Source organism: Empidonax traillii, unplaced genomic scaffold, assembly GCF_003031625.1.
Source record: "Empidonax traillii isolate 1590-97213 ecotype Southwest subspecies unplaced genomic scaffold, ASM303162v1 scaffold90:size2128546, whole genome shotgun sequence".
NCBI lineage: Eukaryota > Metazoa > Chordata > Aves > Passeriformes > Tyrannidae > Empidonax > Empidonax traillii.
The window spans coordinates 566169-583139 of record NW_020955283.1 but is presented as its reverse complement, the minus strand read 5'-3'; the positions used below and the strand labels follow the sequence as shown (position 1 = coordinate 583139).

Here is a 16971-nt window from a genome sequence, read left to right as displayed (position 1 = left end):
AAAAAAAAAAAAAAAAAAAAAAAAAAAAAAAAAAAAAAAAAAAAAAAAAAAAAAAAAAAAAAAAAAAAAGGCAAATTTAAAAAGTGTAACAGAAATATCTCACATGCTTATAAAAAACAATCCAGACAACCTTTGCAGAAGGTCAGGAGCAAGAAATCAGGTCCACTGCAATAAAATAAATTACTTCAGAGAAAAAGGAACACAAAATTGTCTACATAAGAAAATTTCTACCTATTTCCTACTTAGCAATAAATTGCTATAATGCCAGAAATGGACACTTTTTAACCTTCTTTGAAATGCAATTCCACAGCACTGATATGGAAGTGTACAACTTCCCTGCCCAAGAGGAGCCTTCCTTAGTTTTATGCTAAGGTTTTACTGACATCCCCAGAGCAGGACCCAGCTAACAGGGCTGCAAACACTTCTGGTCAGGCCTCTTTCCCTCTCACCCCCCATTTCACATCCTTTAAAACACCACCAACAATTTTCCTGATGTGATCAATCAAGATTTTTCTGCATTACACTGGTAAGAACAGGAAGTTTATGCATTTTAAAGCAATTTCAACCCCTCCTTAAAAAAAGCAGTAAATCACATCTCCAGCACACAAGAATCTAACAAAGTCCTGAAGATTGATGGGGTACATTTTAGCCTGATTATCCTCTGCAAACAGTGAGATATTATCAATATAACAAAAGCTGCTCTTTCTGATCATTCTTGGTATTCAGTTAACATCTTCACCAAAGAAGTACGTCCTTTATGGTTTTGAATGTTGTGTTTACAAACAGAGTTTTGTTTTACAAATGAAAAAAACAAGGCATTCATTCAAGACATAAAAAAAAAAATTTACCATTATCTCATCTTCAACTAATAACATGGCGGAGGTTGGGGGGGAGGGAACCTTTGCCCCTAGAATCAGTAGTAAATAATGGATGGTAGTATTTAAAAAGTCCACAAGTGCCTCCAAATCATCAGGTTGAAGTATACAATAGAAATGGGGACTTCTAAACTTTCATATTAACTTAAAAAAAAATTCAAACAAACAAAAAATCAAGCAAACAAAACCCACAAGTTGAAGAGTAGCCATTACTACTCAAGACAGGAAAGAAAAATATTAAAAATAGATTTCCAGTCCTTAGAATGATCATTTTTAACTGAACTACTACTTCCACCCCTTTTCTACAAAGTTTAATAACTGAAAGTGATTAAGGTGAACACACAATTTAAAACTAGTTATGCATATTCAATTACAAACTTCAAAAATGCAGAAGAGTGTCTTTGCTTATTTCTCTATTTACTATTTAGTGACTTCCTCACAGGATAAAACACAAAACCACTCAAGTTTTGCTACGCATTTCTGGGTAGTGCTAACTCATTAAACCAGATAACGCCTCTAAAAAAAGCTTTTTAGAGAACATACTTCATTTAATGAAATAATTTATTGAAACTGAATTTTCAAGTATGCAAACTGATAGTTTGTTTTAAGTAAATTTAAGACAGGAGACTTATTTATTATATCACATGAATCACATCTGGCTCCATATGTAATTTAAGAAATTTTATAAAGCTTCTGAAAATACTCGGTATTTCCTCAAACACATAGTCCTTCAACATTAAGAGTAACAAAAAGAGCTGCATCTCCACAGACAAGAGAACTCAGCTCAGCAAGTCTGGCAAACTATTTCAGTTTATGCAAAGTTTTCCATTTTAAAAAGAGTCTCTACAAACTTCAATCTTACTAAGAGATATGGTATTACATCAGTGCCTTAAGCACCTTTCTTTTCATAAATACACAATGTTCAACCATGAAAAATTGCACTATACCTTTAGCAACCTCAAGAAAACACAGTTTACCAAGTTAATAGTACTGTCTGTAGCAGATGAACAGAAATTCATATCCCCCTGTCTCTGGGCTCAACAACGGATAAAGCAGAATTACCTGAGACAAACAGCTGTCATAGCAACTTGATAGCAAAATGACTAAGGGGTTAAATCCTCTCTCTGTGACAGCTGGAAAGAAGTGGGGGGAAGGGGAACTTGGGCAAGCATGACATTCCCTTGCTAACCTAAAAAAAGGACCATTATAAAAAAAAAAAAAAAAAGGAAAAAATAAACCTTAGCAAAAGTTGCAGACACAGAAGTTTTACAGGGACAGAGCACAAGTTCAGCTGACATTAAAGGACACACCAATACATAAGAATCTCATTACACTTCTCTTCCTCCACTCTATCCAAATCTTTAGTCCTCATATTTACATTTATATCAACACTGCTTTCTGGGTAAACACAAAATTTCACATCATATTCCTTCCCACTCTCCAGAGCATCTGGATACTCTTCACCTCTTACAGTAGATGAGAAAAACGTGGCAGATCATAAAGCTACTGGCTGGGGTGGAGACTCCTGGTGGAAGGTGCCCCATCCTGGGTAGCTCCACAAGGAAAGGACAAGGCACTGCTGCAATCCCAGATGTGCTGAAGCCACCCAGAAATAACATTGCCAGGATCTTCCCTGTGCCCTGAGACAGTAACATTTACACAGGGATTGGGGTTTGGACGCTGTGCTTGTAACACAGTGACCACATCACTGCTCTTGCCCTGGGAAAACTCATTGCCGGAAATACAGGATTAACTTTGAAATAACACCTTCTGCACACCGACACAGCCAGAGCCACAGCTTCCCTTAGTAACGGTGTCAAATGTATCTCTAAACACAAGACAGGCCAAACACTACTAAAAATTCTCAAGTTAGCTATTTGGAAAATAGCAAAGATTTGCTGACCAGTTAACATGAGGTACCATCATCTTCCAAAGCCACAGTCAACAGCAATAAACAATGGATGAACATCTACTCATCTGCTCCCCAAACTCAGAACACTGAGCTGTTCTAGTAACTTTTCCTTTCTCCTCCTTATTTTTTTTTTTTTAATTAACATCCACAAGACCCCAAACACTTTGCAAGAGACTGTTCACTTTAAGGCTGGGTTATGAGTTCTCTCTATCCAACATTTTTATCCTTCTCTCTCTTAAACAGGAATATGGAAGCTGCATTAAACAGGAATATATGCTTTTCGAGACTGTTCATAGAGCAAGTGCCTGATAAATTATCTTTGCAAAGGCCAAGGAAGGCGAGGAGGAAAAGAGACAGCAACAGTAGCACAGAGACTGCCAAGAGGCAGTTGCAGAGTCACATATTTACTAACTCTGTATCACCCTTCAGGTTTCTAAATGCAACAGGTGAGGGATCCAGACTGAAATCTTGACCTCACTTGCAGCTGGTCCTTTTGAAGAGTCTCCCCCACAAACAAGTTGAAGGTGAAGAAGCCACGGACACCTCTCTGCTTTCCAGCACAAGGCTTCTACAACTCTGCCAAGGCTCTTCAGAAGAGGACAGAATTTAGCACCCCTCAGAACCAAGAGGAAATATCAGATTACCGGGTCTGTTGCTTTGCCTTTAATGAAGTTAGAGACAAACTAGATACTAAAAAATTGAAAATAATCTAAGAGCCACACAGCTGCATGACCTAATGTTTATTACTACAGATTTCTTGCATTTAACACACAATAACCTTATCTTCTTTTGAACAGCTAACAAAAACACACAGGATAACATATCTTGGGTGATAAAACCAGAAATACATATCAAAATCCCAAAACATAGGCCTTTCACTTTTTCATTTATTTATTTACAATCTGCCATGACCTAACACGTTGTAGAACCTGACAACGTGACTACACAAGATCTCTTGTCAGCTCCTTAATTCAGAGATTAGGAGCAGCCATCAGGAATTTCCTACAGCTCAATGGGAGACTGCACCAGAAACACACAGAGAATGACATCACAGAACTGATTCTTAGGAATCACAGTTCTGACAAAAAGAATTAAAAATAATGTGCTTTGAAAGGTTAGGAGCACTAACTTGGATACATAAAAAGCCTTATGTTTCTGCAGTTTTCTTCAAGGCTGTCAGAATTAAGAGTGCCTTTTGTCTTCAACACTTGTGTAGATCAATGAACAGAGTATTTGAAATATTGTCCATCGAGGTAACTCTCCCAATTTTTTTTTTTTTAATTGAGACTTTTTGTTTGTTTTACAAGGAACTGCTGATGCAAAATTAAAAAGGAAATAAGAGTTTACAGGACTGACAAACAGTAATAAAGTCGGGTTTTGTTAATTTTGGAAACACTGTTTGGTAATTTAATAGACATGCTAAAGAATTGCCATTGTGTCCTTTCTCAAGACATGTGGCCCTAATTCAGGGACACTCAGGTTAATGGCAGCTATCAACTCAAATGGTCTTTGCATCAAGCCACTAATTAGTGGCCTGCCCCAATCCACTCCTTACCAAGTCAGTACATTGGCACAGAGAAGAAGAAAGGGCAGCCTCTTAAATTCACATAAAAGGGGACCAAACCCATACAAATGATGACCTAAACAGGTACATCCAGAAGGGTTTTGGCAGGTAGGTCTAGTACAAGTCACATCTGGGTACACAGGAGACTCCTGCCCAAAGCTGTCCACACCAAAACGTCAGCACTTACTTTTCATGGACTTCAGAATGATCTCACAGGCAAGAGAAATGTCATACTCTGACAGCTTGCTCCTAAACTGCACCTCTTACTTCAAACTCTTATCACTCTTTTCTGTTAAACATCCACTTCATCTCTTTCACTGACACTTCACATATGCAGGTGCACAGCCACATGTGAAAATAATGCCATTGGTACACTGAGGAAGCTGCTGAATAGAAAATAGTTGGCCACACAGGAAAATATTGCCTCTGATTTACTCTTCTTTAACATATGAGACATTCTTTGCAAAGATTAAAAAAAAAAAAAAAAAAAAAAAAGGATTTATTTTAGGTTACCAAAACTGAGATTAAAAAATTTTAAATTACAAAAAAAAGGATGAAATTGAGATCAAACCCACTGAAAGCCATAGGAAAATTGTACTATTTTTGCCTGTGGCAAGCACCTGCATATTGTGACGTGATGTTAATGGAGTTACTGTAATAAATAAAGGGCATTGGGCAAAATCAGTAACCACCCAAGTTTGTATTGGCATATGTGTTGTGGCTTAGACAAAAGCAAAACAATCCAAAATTTCACTGTAAATCATAAAAGTTGCTGTTAACCATAGTAGCAACAGAAACTTTAGATTTTAAATAAAAACTGACAAAAGCCCTATTAAAAAGCCCAACAGAGCATATCTCTGACCTTTGCCTTCTCCTGCCACAGTTTCTAAGGCAGAAATGGCTTTATCTTCTCCAGTTTGTTTTGGAGGAGAAAAGAATGGCAAGCCCTGTTTTAAACAAGAATTAATTACAACAGGTATGACAAGGAATATTTTGTGGCTTAACTTACTGACTTACATATCAGATTACTTTTCCAACATGTTTATTTTCACCAGTAGTCTGACCAAGTTATTTGACTTTATCAGCAGCTTACAAGACTTACTGTCATAATATACTATGATATATCAGATTAGTTCACTTATTTCATCTGCAGCTTTCATTCATAACTGATTGACCTGTAGGAAGCAAGCCTGCCCCAACACCAGACTTCAGCTATGTTTTAATCAAAACACAATGTTCATCTGTTAATCCACGACACTAATTTCTTACAAAATTCTAGATCAGTTGTATTAGCTGTTTTATTTATGCAACCCAACTACACATATATTTTTTACAGCATAATCACCAGAAATGTTGCAGAATTATAGCAGATCAAGCTTGTTACATCAGAATTAATAACATCACCCTAATATTTCCAACACTTCACAAAGCCACACCTGAAAAACAAACAGAACTCAACCACTCCTGAACAGCAACTAATTTGTCCTTTTAAACTGGGGGCCTGGGGTGGTAAGGAAAAAATATCATGAGCATTCCTTCCTTCTAAATCAGATTTCCTAGAAATACACAGCCTTAAGAACCAAGAAGATACACAATTGATTTGCACCTACTTAATGGGGGCCATTAGGCTGACTCTGGAATCACTGATAGTTTTTTTCGGGAAGGGGCAAGGAAGGTGTTTTCAGATGTTTATTTTAAGTTTAAATGAGAAAGAGGGATCTCTATAATAACAGACAATAGACACATTCTTATTCCAACTAAGAAAAGGAACGCACTTTCCTTTAGCATGCTTGTAAAGACATCACAAAAATGAGTTTAATGGGAAAGATACCAAAGCAATCTTCACTTCTGTAATTGCCATCAAAACCATTGAAAATCTCTGTTAGAGGTAGGAAAATCCAAAGGAAAAAAATTGTGCTTTTTGAGAATCTGTGCATACTGTGCTCTTCAGTGCTAGACAGCTCAAAGGAATAAATACCTCCTCTTTTCATGTTTCTCTTTAAAAAGTGACCTCTAGCAGTAAAAAAAAAAAAAAAGTTTTTAAACATTGTTTGTCCTATAACTTTACAAAACACTTGAAATTAAAGCAAGATCACCATTAAATCAGAGTACTAGAAATAAAATGCCTGTACTTCAATGATCTTGACATAATATTTCTACAACACTTCACACTGACTCAGAACACAACTAATATAGAAGTTTGTCACCTCTCACTCCTGCAGAGTAAATCCTCTAGGTCAAGGCTTAGGTCATAACATTTCAAGAATTAGGGCATATAATCCCACTAACCAGTAAATCTCTACGACTAGAAATGTTTTTAATGAAAATCCACAAATATATACTATTATTTTTCTAAGAAAAACTCAGCTGAGGTTGCAGTTTGTTTGACAGCTGCTCAGGACTGGTATTTATGGGATGACACACCATACCAGTAAAGAAATTCCAGGAGTCACTAACACTTTCTCTCTAAGAACTGACTGTTCTGGCATTCCCTCTTTTTCTAAGTATTCACGGAAAGAAAGGGAATCATTACCTACAAATAGGGCATGCCACATTACCTAACAGTGCCCTAGGACCTGAGCTAAAAATGAAAGCTCTATTATTCAACAGAAAGTTATTCCACTCCTTCAGGAAAAGCAAGGACCACTTAGTGGTACAAAATGCTCAGGTTGTGCTCCCCACAATTAAGTTTTAGGTATCCCAATGTCTTTTAAAACAAGCTTCAGGGAATCAACTGTCTTGAATATTTGTATTTGAAAAAAAAAAATACTAACTACACCATATACAGATCTCCTGTCTTACTGTTGCCAATAATTAAACCTTGATGTACTTTCAGAGAGCAAGAGAAACCAAATCACACATTTTAGAAGAAAAATGTAAAACACTTCAAGTATGTAACAATTACAGCATTTGCTACATATTTTCATTAAATTAAATGTGACAGGTAGTCTCTGAAAAGTTACACAATTAAGAAGTTTTAGATGCTTTTAAAAACAATAATTCTGAAGCATCACTAAAAAGCAGAGTACCATTTGGACTCTCAATGTAAGAGGCAAGCAGGGGATGTTACCCCACAATTTCAAGCCACCACTTGGCTTCTCTACTGGCATTCTAAATATTTATTTTCATTATCTAAAACACAAACATCACTTTGCTGTAGTCATAAAAACAAAAACATCACTTCACTGTATTCAAACAAGATGAGCCCACATAAAAAGTTAGTTTATCAAAAAACTTAACAAGTTTCTCTTTTGTAATAAGTAATAATATACCCTTAAGGGAATGATACAAAGTATCTTAAAAATTTGCACTTATTTCCTCTTCCAGGCTTATCTTAAAGGTCTCTAACACAGCTATTAGGAGGACTCATGAAAATACATTGAAGCCACAAAACACACGCAACATGTAAATACAGTTACTTGTTTTCCAGATGCACTGATAAAGTTTCAACACCAGGGAATTCGACTTGTCAAGTCTTTGATACCTACACAGCACTATAAAATTGTATTGAATTTACATTTCCCTTAATAGCTGGATTTAAAAATATATTTTAAAATATAATATCCTTGAGTCAGGACAATTCCATTATTTGGCGTTTTACTCCAGTGTTTTCTCCTTTCACACAGGGGGTAGGAAATACTTCAGTTGAGCAGGTAGGTTTGATTTTCTCAAACAAAACCAGCACAGTCATTCATTTTTAACGTAACAACCAGATATCTTCCATGTCAGTATGGCTACAGACACTCAACACTTCGCTGCACTGGGACAAACAGCCTAAGACACACAGAGGAAAACTGTGGTTACAGTTGGCAAAATCCGTTACTGAGATCAAAACAACACATCTGTAACTGAGCTGAGGATCTTGTGAGAAGATGTATAAATGAAAGATTACTCTGAGCACATCAAGACTGTGCTGAAACATCCAGACCTAGTGAGGTGAACATTTTGCATCTCGGGTGCATCCTACCTGATCCACTGAACTGGCTGCTTCCTAGCGTAGTTGGTCTGGTTTTTCCACTATTAACAGGTGGGGAAAACATCTGCAAAACAAGAAAAAAATACGCGCTTAAATTGGGTTTGAAAGTCTGGGATGAATTATTAATGTAAACTGAAAGAAAGGTTAATGTGAAACCATTCCTGTTTTCAAATTGCTGCTTGAAAATAAACAGAATGCAAGATGCAGTTTAGATCCATAAAACCCATAAGAGAAGTACTCCTTGCAATTTATCAACACCACTAAAATCTCCCTTCTGCATGAACACGAACCACTTAAAAAATTGAAAGGACACCTACTACTAAAATGACAATTTCAAACAGTTATGTCTTAAATTGTGCTACTCAAATTGTATTTCTTACTGATCTTCAAGTATAAAGTCACTAAATAAAGACAGCATTTAAGAAGTTTTCTATTGTTTATAAATCAAGAACTTCTCTGCTTTTCTGTTTAAAGTATCACACAGAAAATATCTATAATTTTTAAGCCAAAACCATCAATTAATAACTTCTGTTATTTGTGGGCAATAAATTTTCCTTTGTTTAAACAAAAACAAAACAAAAAAATAGAAGAGCCAAAGTACCAGTGCCACACACCAGCTTAACAAACGTTAATTATTAGATTATGCCATCACTGGGTCAGCCTGATTTTAACCAGTTAAACCAATTGACCCAGCTGGTATTACCGTATTAAATCTGGAAGTCTAGACATTACATCAAAGTTCAGGTGTCCAACTTGGCTGAGGCAGAGGCAGCCAAGCCCCGCACGTTGCTGCCCCTGCTCCTCACTTCGCATGACCACGGAGAAGTCATGAGAAGACCCCGGAGGATATCCTACCGCACTGAAGTCCAGCAAGTCGCTCAGCTCCTTGTCAGTTCCTATAGCGGCCATCCTCTGCTGCTGGGAATTCATCTTCCTCCGCTGCTCCGATCACCTTCTAGGGCACAGGGAGAGAGGCACAGGCAGCACTTCCCCGCGGGAACCGGCCCGCGGCGAACGGGGGCCTCCGGTACCTGCGCCCCCGGGACGGGGTGGGGGCTCCCGGGGGAGCCTCGCTCGGCCGGGCGGGCGGACGGACGGGATCGGCAGCTCCCCCGAACTAACCAACTCTCCTCAAGTTTCCTCAGGCTCCCTTTTCTCCCTCATGCCACTTCTCCCCCAACGTCTACCGTGCCACGGTCACGCCGCAAAGCGAGGCCGCCGCCGCCGCCGCCAGGAATTAGGTCCCCCCCAGGCAAGCGAAAGCAAACAAACAGCCGCGGCCCCGGCGAGGTCCGGAGAATTAGCGAGAGATTAAGTGACTCACTGTCCCCGCAACAATGGGGCTGCCGAGCGGGGCCGGACGAGCCTCAGCAGAGCCATCTCCGCCCCGGCATTATCGCCGCCGCCGGTGCCGGCCGCCCGCTCCCCGCCCGCCCTCCCTCCGGGGCCGCCGCTCGGCGCTCGGGACCGCGGCGGGCCGGGAGCCGCCCCCGCGCCGCACGCGCGCACGCGGGACCGGGAGCGCGCCGGCGGGCGGGGGGTGCGTGTGGAATGCGCGTGCGGCGGGAGCGGGGGGGGGGGCGAGCGGGAGGGGCCCGCGCTCGTCCCTTGTGCCGGCGGGGGCCCCGCAGCCCCGGCCAAGTTTCAGAGCACGCCCGGGCCTTTATGAGCGCGGGGGGAGCCGCCGAGCGCCGCCCGCGGGGGACCCGCTCCCGCCCCGCCGAGCCCCGCACGCCCGCTTCGCCGCCCGGCCCTCGGGGTCCCTCAGCGGCGCCCCCGCGGCCTCCCCGCCGCAGCCGCCGCCCCGCGCCCGCCCGCCCTCGGCCCCGTCCCCTCACCCGCCGCCTCTGCCCCTGCTAGCGCCCCGGCCGCCGCTTCCCTCCCCCCTTCCACCCCCCCCCCCCGCCGCTCTCTTCCCAACTTCTGGCGGCCGCCCGCACTCACCCGCTGCCCCCGCGCGCTCCGGTGAGCAGGGCCGGGCCGGCGGCGGCGGGCGGGCCGCGGGCTGGGTGGGAGGCGACGAGGCGAGCGCTCCCCCCCCGCTGGAAGGAACTTGTGGGTTCCCTCAGGCGGACATTTTTTTGCTTACAGAGCCTCAGCACCACGTTCGCGGCCCCAGCTCCGTATCCCTCCGCGCCGCCGCCGCCGCTTTAACCCCTGACGCGCCGGGGCAGGCGGGGACCCGAGAGCCGCTCCGCGTCCCGCTTCGGCACCCGCACTGCCCGGCGGCGGGGGAGCAGCGGGACCCCCCTCCCCGGGCCGCCCGCAGAAACACACAGCGTATGGGAACGGACCCCTCCCCAACTCGACCGAACCCGCCAGCAACCCTCGACATGTAGCACTGCCGGCAACGCACGTGCCCCAAAATACATGATCGCACTCCACATCCCCTAAAATATGCCTTAATACTTTTTTATGTGGCAATATACAGCCTTACTGCGCAGAATAAAACTGCATACAGACCACATAAATCTTTAGGCATTCATTAGCAGTTTCCTCTTAAATACATACCATTAAAACCACAAGGTTTTAAAGCACAAGAACATGGCTGTTAGTGCAAGAGCACACGCTCAAATAAACTCTGCAGTTCTCCGAAACAGGTGATGTTAAAGCTGAACCAGCCCCACGGCTTCCGTGCAGGAATGGGAACCAGCGGGTGAAGAACCCACGTCCTCATTTGGGTCCTGCCACTGCTACAAACAAATCACTCTTTTGTGCTCCGTCTCCCTCTCACCAAACCGCACTGCCAGCCTGTCCTGCTGGGAAGTTTATTTCGTGCCTGAGCCACTCCGGCACAGCAGCGTCCCGGCCTAGGGCGAGGGCGACTCTCCCCACCCCGAGCGGTGCGGTGCCGGTGTGATGCCCGCGCTCCGTTCCACGACCGACTCCCGAGCCTGCAGAGCCCCCAGGTGGCACCTACTTGCCACCACCTGGGGCTGGGCCTGCTCTTCTCTGACCCCGGCTACCGAGGGCCACCTACCCCTCCCGCCGAAAGGGAGAATTATAAAGTAATAATCTATGCAGCTACTGGCGCGTTACTCTTTTGGAGCAAGGGGACTTATAAAACACGAGGACAATGAAACGAGAATACTTAAAATCCCAGAGAACCTAAAAGGCTCCGGGGAGGCAGGAGGCACAGCGAGGAAGGGTGTGCTGTGTGGAGGAGCTGCATCCCTCCCAGGATGCTGCTTGGCAGTCCCCCAGCTCTGGAAGGCAGCAGGCTGTACACAGGGCTCTCCAGACACACACTCAGCCCTTCCAAATCAACTCATCCCACCCCAGGCCCTGGCTGTGACATTTTCCGGAGGAAGGGGAATGTGGTAACAAACTTACCACCCCCAGGCAAAGACAAACTGAAGACTCTCCTCCATTTTTCTCCCATATATGCCGTTTGCTGGATGATCATTTGGCCTCGTGATTCTATGAATATTCATATATTTGCCACTTAGAAATTCAGGAAGCAATTTGTATTAAAATATCAACACAATGACTTCCATTCTCTGTGCCCCCGAGGGATGTAAGTATGTACTTTTTCTCTTTGATGTATAAATAACACTTCGCTTTAGAGGAAAGTACCCAGTGACAGAGATCATTTCATGAGGAACGTTCTTTAACATATTTTTGTTACAAGGAAGATCCGCCATTTACATACTGTGAAGATATTGTTTCTCTGGAAGCGTTACTTTTTAACCAGTAGTGGCACTCGATGCCAGTTAGCACAGCTGCCAGGCTGATAAGCACTGATCAAAAAACTGACTAAATGTAAAGAAGGTGGACGCAATAATGCTAACAATTACTTGTACTGATGTGTAATTGCATTAAACTTATAACTTAATTGCAAATAGAATACTTTGTATTTGCCTTCTGCCATCAGATTTTAAGGTTCACGCTTGTAGGTCTTTATTTGCAGTTAAAAACTTCGAGTGGAAGATGACATATCCACGTAATCCATGGCACAGGGTTTGAAGTTACACAAAATACCACAAGATGTTCCATTTGCTCCACAATGACATGTCACTTTCTTTTGCAGATGCTGAGTAAACACGCTCATTGCCGAAAGTGACACTGCAGCAGCCACTCCTCTGCATTACAGCTCCACGGGCTGTTGGCCCTCTTAGAAGAACTTAATTTACAGGCACCTATAAAAAAAAATCAGAATGTAAATGAACTTTCCAGAAGTTATGCCAGACAACTTAGCAAGTACACAAGGCCTCAGGGAAGGTATGCTTTGGCCCAAAATACACTGTGAGTCTGGTCTAAAGGAGTTTGCTCTGTGGAGACAAAATTGTAATGAGTTGGCCCATTCAGAAATTTCAGAACATACTCCTGCAGGTAACTCGACTAAAATTGCTGTGAAAGATCAGTAACTATCACATCCTCTATTACAGTAAAATTCTAAAGAGATTTAATCTAATGTTTCCTGGGTACTGAAAATGTTCTACCACACTGATGAGATTTGGGATCTTTAACCTATTCAGTTTTTAACACTGATTAGGACTAACATGTATACTCAAAACATCTTTGTCTACATGACACTGTCTTTCACATATTCTCAGAATCTCCACTCCTTTCTCAAGGTGTTACGTACTTAGAATCCTTTCAGTTCTGCCACTCTCTATAAATTATTATAAATTATTCCTGTTCACTACAAAGATAGGAGCTTGGAAAAAAAAAAGCATTTCATATCCTTATCCTGTCATAGTCATCCACAGAAACTGAAACAGAAACCGATGTGGTCAACATTCAGGCGGAAAAAAACCAAACAAAACCAAGCCAACCAACCAACTAAAAAACCCAACATAGCACCCCCCCAAAAACAAAACAAAACAAAACAAAACAAAACAAAACAAAAAAAAAAAAAAACCAAAACAAAGTCTCTGCTTTTAGCTTTCTAGAGGCTTTATAAACATTTTAAAGGACTTGCAGAAATCAGTGTCTGAAACCTGGTGCAGATAGTTACAACAGTTTCCAATTTGCAACAAATAAAATACTTTCTGTTTGATTCCTGCTGCAATTCCTAGATACGATTATTTCCTTGTACATGTGCAAGAGCAGCAAACATACTACACAAAACCCACAAAAATTAAAAACTTCCAGCTTTTCCATGACACAGCAGCACCTTCCTTGTGCATTACACATCAGGCTAAAACGCACTCTGCAACTGTTACACCTCTCTTTCACTTTAAAAATAAAAGGTCTTCACTTCACAGGGAGCAACAGATCAGATGGATGGCACAGAGATCTACCAAGATAAATTAATTTATCAGTCTTGTGGATAAATACCCTTTCCTGAGAGAAGTCTTCAGCCTGTCACGGAGCAGTGCAAGTAATAGGCAGGTAAACCCATGCACACAAAGTCATCAGTGAACTCCAGACACCGACAGAACACACAATGCCACTGTAAATCTTTATGGTAACTGCCCTGACAGCTGATCTACCAACATCAATATGGTCAGCAACCAACCAGAGCAATCAGGGAATTGCTAGCTGCCAGATGGCGATGGCAACATTCTTCCGCATGCTTCACCGTGACCATGAAAATGAGGAATTACGTACAGGACATAAAAAAATTAAGAGGAATATAAAACCCAAATCACTTGAGTACAACTCCCTGAAAATAATCACACTCATACACGGTTTTCACAGCCTTCGTGAATTGCTTTCCACCCACTCCTTAAAGGAAAAATATTTGATACAGCAGACAGCTGCTGTGCATTCAGGGATGTGAGAAAATGTATTCTGTATTACTATTTAATGTATCATGCCTGTGTGAATAGAATCATTAAGCTTGCATGTCTCCTTTTGGTTTATTTATTCCTAAATTTACACACGCTGAATTAATCCACTACCACCACCCAATCTGTATGAACTCCTGGGGTGTTCCCCAACAGAGCACTTGACCGAGGATGGAGTTCTCACCGCAGTGGCTCCTTTAAATCAACATGTATGTGCTCAGCTTGCAGCCACAGCCAGCAATTTATCCATGATAAATGCTATTGCTCAGCAAATCCATAGCCCTGGAGAAAAGTCAGCAAACCTCCTTCCCTGCTCCAGTTTCTTGTTGCTCTTGTTTGGTTTCTTACAACAAATTCGCCCCATCACCCAAACACCTGAATCCTTTCTACTGGTTCCAGTAGACTTCCCAGAATAGACAGCAATGCTCATTTGGAATCAGCAACAAGGAGAAAACAACCTTGTCTCCTGCAACTGGCATGGACAAAGCAATTCCACTTTCTCACCAGAGTCACCTGGAATCTAACTCAAACCAGTAAAAAAATTAAACATATTTGTTGAAATGCACGAAACTTTTGGATGAAGCTCTTGAGGAGGCATTGTGTTCTTCTTACACCACTTCCATCCAAAGCAGACTTTGGAGAAGTATCCTTACATACAGCTGTGCTCCTGTGCCCACAAGCCTCCTGATTGCGTAGTGCTTGCTGTTATCAGTCCAGTCCATCTTACAGATAACTGAATTTGCTGCCTGCTATATTTACCTTGCGGTAATTAAAATTATATAACATATATATTATGTAACTTATTCTACAATATGGAAGATTTAGAACATTTGCAGGAGGTTACAATGCTGAAAACTCGTCACCAAAGAGTAGTACTTAGGAGGTGACAAGAGAGCATATGCAGGGTGCCTACTGCAAAGTCAAAACCTGTTTCTGTGGGGCACTGACAGCTACACTTCACTTGTTCCTGCTGCTGACAAAGCGCTCGCCAAGTGCTTGTGGCTGAGCAAGGAGTGGGTAGAGGCTTTAGCTCGACCTCTTCACAGGAGGAATTCCTACAAAAGTTGACTGGGGAAGCAGGGAGGGGGGGAAAAGGCGGCGATTGAAGGGAGAAATCGCGGCGGGAGGGCCCAAGGGAGATGGCCCCACAGCAGGACTGGGCCGGGCACAGCGGGGCCGTGACAGCGGCTAGAGACCCCGGGCCCACCGGGAGCTGCCAGAGCTGCCCCGCCGGGGCCCCTCGGGCTCCGCGAACCCCGCCCGGCCCCGCGGATCCCCGAGCTCAGACCAGCCCAGCCCGCGCCGGGTCCCGCTGCCCCCGGGCGGCCCCGCGGGGGAAGCGGCACTGGCCGTGCCCGCCCGGCCCCGCCACCCGCTCCCCGGCGGGGCCCGAAGTTGTGCGAGGCCGAACAATGCGGCGAGGACTATTTCTCCTTCCGCCGGCCGGGGGAGGGGAGCGGCGGCGGCGGCGGCGGCGGGGGAGGGTCGGGGGCCGCTCCTCGCCGCAGGTCCCGGGGCGGGGCGGGCGGGCTGAGCCCTCCCCGGGGCCGGTTACGAAATGCGGCGGAGCCCGGCCCCGTCCCGTCCCGTCCCGTCCCGTCCCGCCCAGCTCAGCCCAGCCCAGCCCAGCCCGGGGGCAGGCCGGGCGCGGCCGAGGCACGGAGTGCCTGCCGGCCGCGGGCCCGTGCGGGAACCGTCCTGTCCCGTCCCGGAGGCTCGGCAGCCGCTGCGGGGCTGGCGGGGCGGCAGCGCTCCGAACGGCTCGTCTCGGGGGGGAAAAGTCTTATTTCCCGTATTCCCTGCAGCCGCTGCAAGCCCTGCGGCTCCCCGCTCCCGGTGGGACTTACACACCAGCACAAGGGCTCCGAACGAGCGCGGTTATCTTACACATAACTGAGCATTTGCACCTCGTGGCCATGTGCGTCTGGAGGGAACACTTCTCATCTTTCCACAGCTCAAGGAATGAACCTGAACAACATCAACGGCGAAGTAAACAGTCTAAATAAAAAAGAGGCTTTAAATTCACACAGGAGGTAGTTTGGGTGCTCATTTAAGCAGGTATTTCTTAAATTAGCTAACAACAATTAACAAGTTCATGCTAAAAGTAACATGTTTTCTTGCTTTTACAGTACCTTGCTAGGTAGAAATAAGTAATCACAGGAGATTTACACTAGCTTAATAAAATTAATCTAAAATTACACTGTCTTTAAAGGTGGCTAAAAAAATCAGTATTATATAAAGCTTAATAGAAACATGTTCAGATGTTTAATTAAAGCATTCATTAAACCAAAAGCAGATTGATATCCCCTGGAGAAAGAAAATTGCTTTTTTTTCAGTGTATCTCAGCCTTTCGCTCAGGAGTCCTCAGCATGGCCACGCCAACTGCTCCTGGGAGGTGGCCGAGGTGGTGTTGGACAGAGCCAGTCCCGCCGAGCTGCGGGCACAGCCCGGCTGGGGAGGGACACACTGCTGGCAGGAACAGCTGAGCGGCTGCACCACTTTGAACTGCTTCATTTTAGGAAAACTCATTTATAAACTCCGAAGACGCAGATTATAACAAAGCACCACGTAACTGAGATTATAAGAAAGACTTATTCTCAGTGAGGAAATAATACAAAGTTTTAAGTCTCCTGTGTAAACTGTATGCCCTCCACTACACATTTTTACGATCGATTGCATCACGAGCACTTCTGAAATATCCCTAGAATAAGCATTATTGCTGAAAGCCAGCGGGGCAAAGCATCTTTCACAGAAGAGGTCTCACACTGAAGGACATTGGCTGGTCAGAATGGAATTAATTTTCAGAAAGGATAAAGCCTGAGCACCACCACTCTTAGCCCGCTTTCCTAGGGAAATCACTTCCAGACAACAACACCGTGTTCTTGGGGACAGATGAGTTTTCTTAATGA

The 16971-nt window shown here is 43.8% G+C and overlaps 1 protein-coding gene across 10 annotated transcripts in view; it reads right to left on the bottom strand.

The window, feature by feature from the left end:
• The window catches only part of TCF12 (transcription factor 12), a 162768-nt gene extending 151639 nt beyond the window's left edge, over positions 1-11129 (bottom strand). For 2 of the 10 annotated variants that reach the window (XM_027881498.1, XM_027881507.1), the window contains exons 1-3: positions 10839-11125; positions 9183-9282; positions 8319-8391 (exon numbers count right to left, since the gene is read on the bottom strand). In XM_027881498.1, the coding sequence (XP_027737299.1) occupies positions 8319-8391; positions 9183-9257 (148 nt within the window). In that variant the 5' untranslated portion in view covers positions 9258-9282; positions 10839-11125. Of the gene's footprint in view, positions 1-8318; positions 8392-9182; positions 9283-9358; positions 9378-9449; positions 9757-10271; positions 10376-10838 lie in introns of those variants that run through there. The other 8 variants (XM_027881505.1, XM_027881508.1, XM_027881504.1 and 5 more) reach the window with 8 other exon arrangements.
• Positions 11130-16971: the final 5842 nt, after the last annotated feature.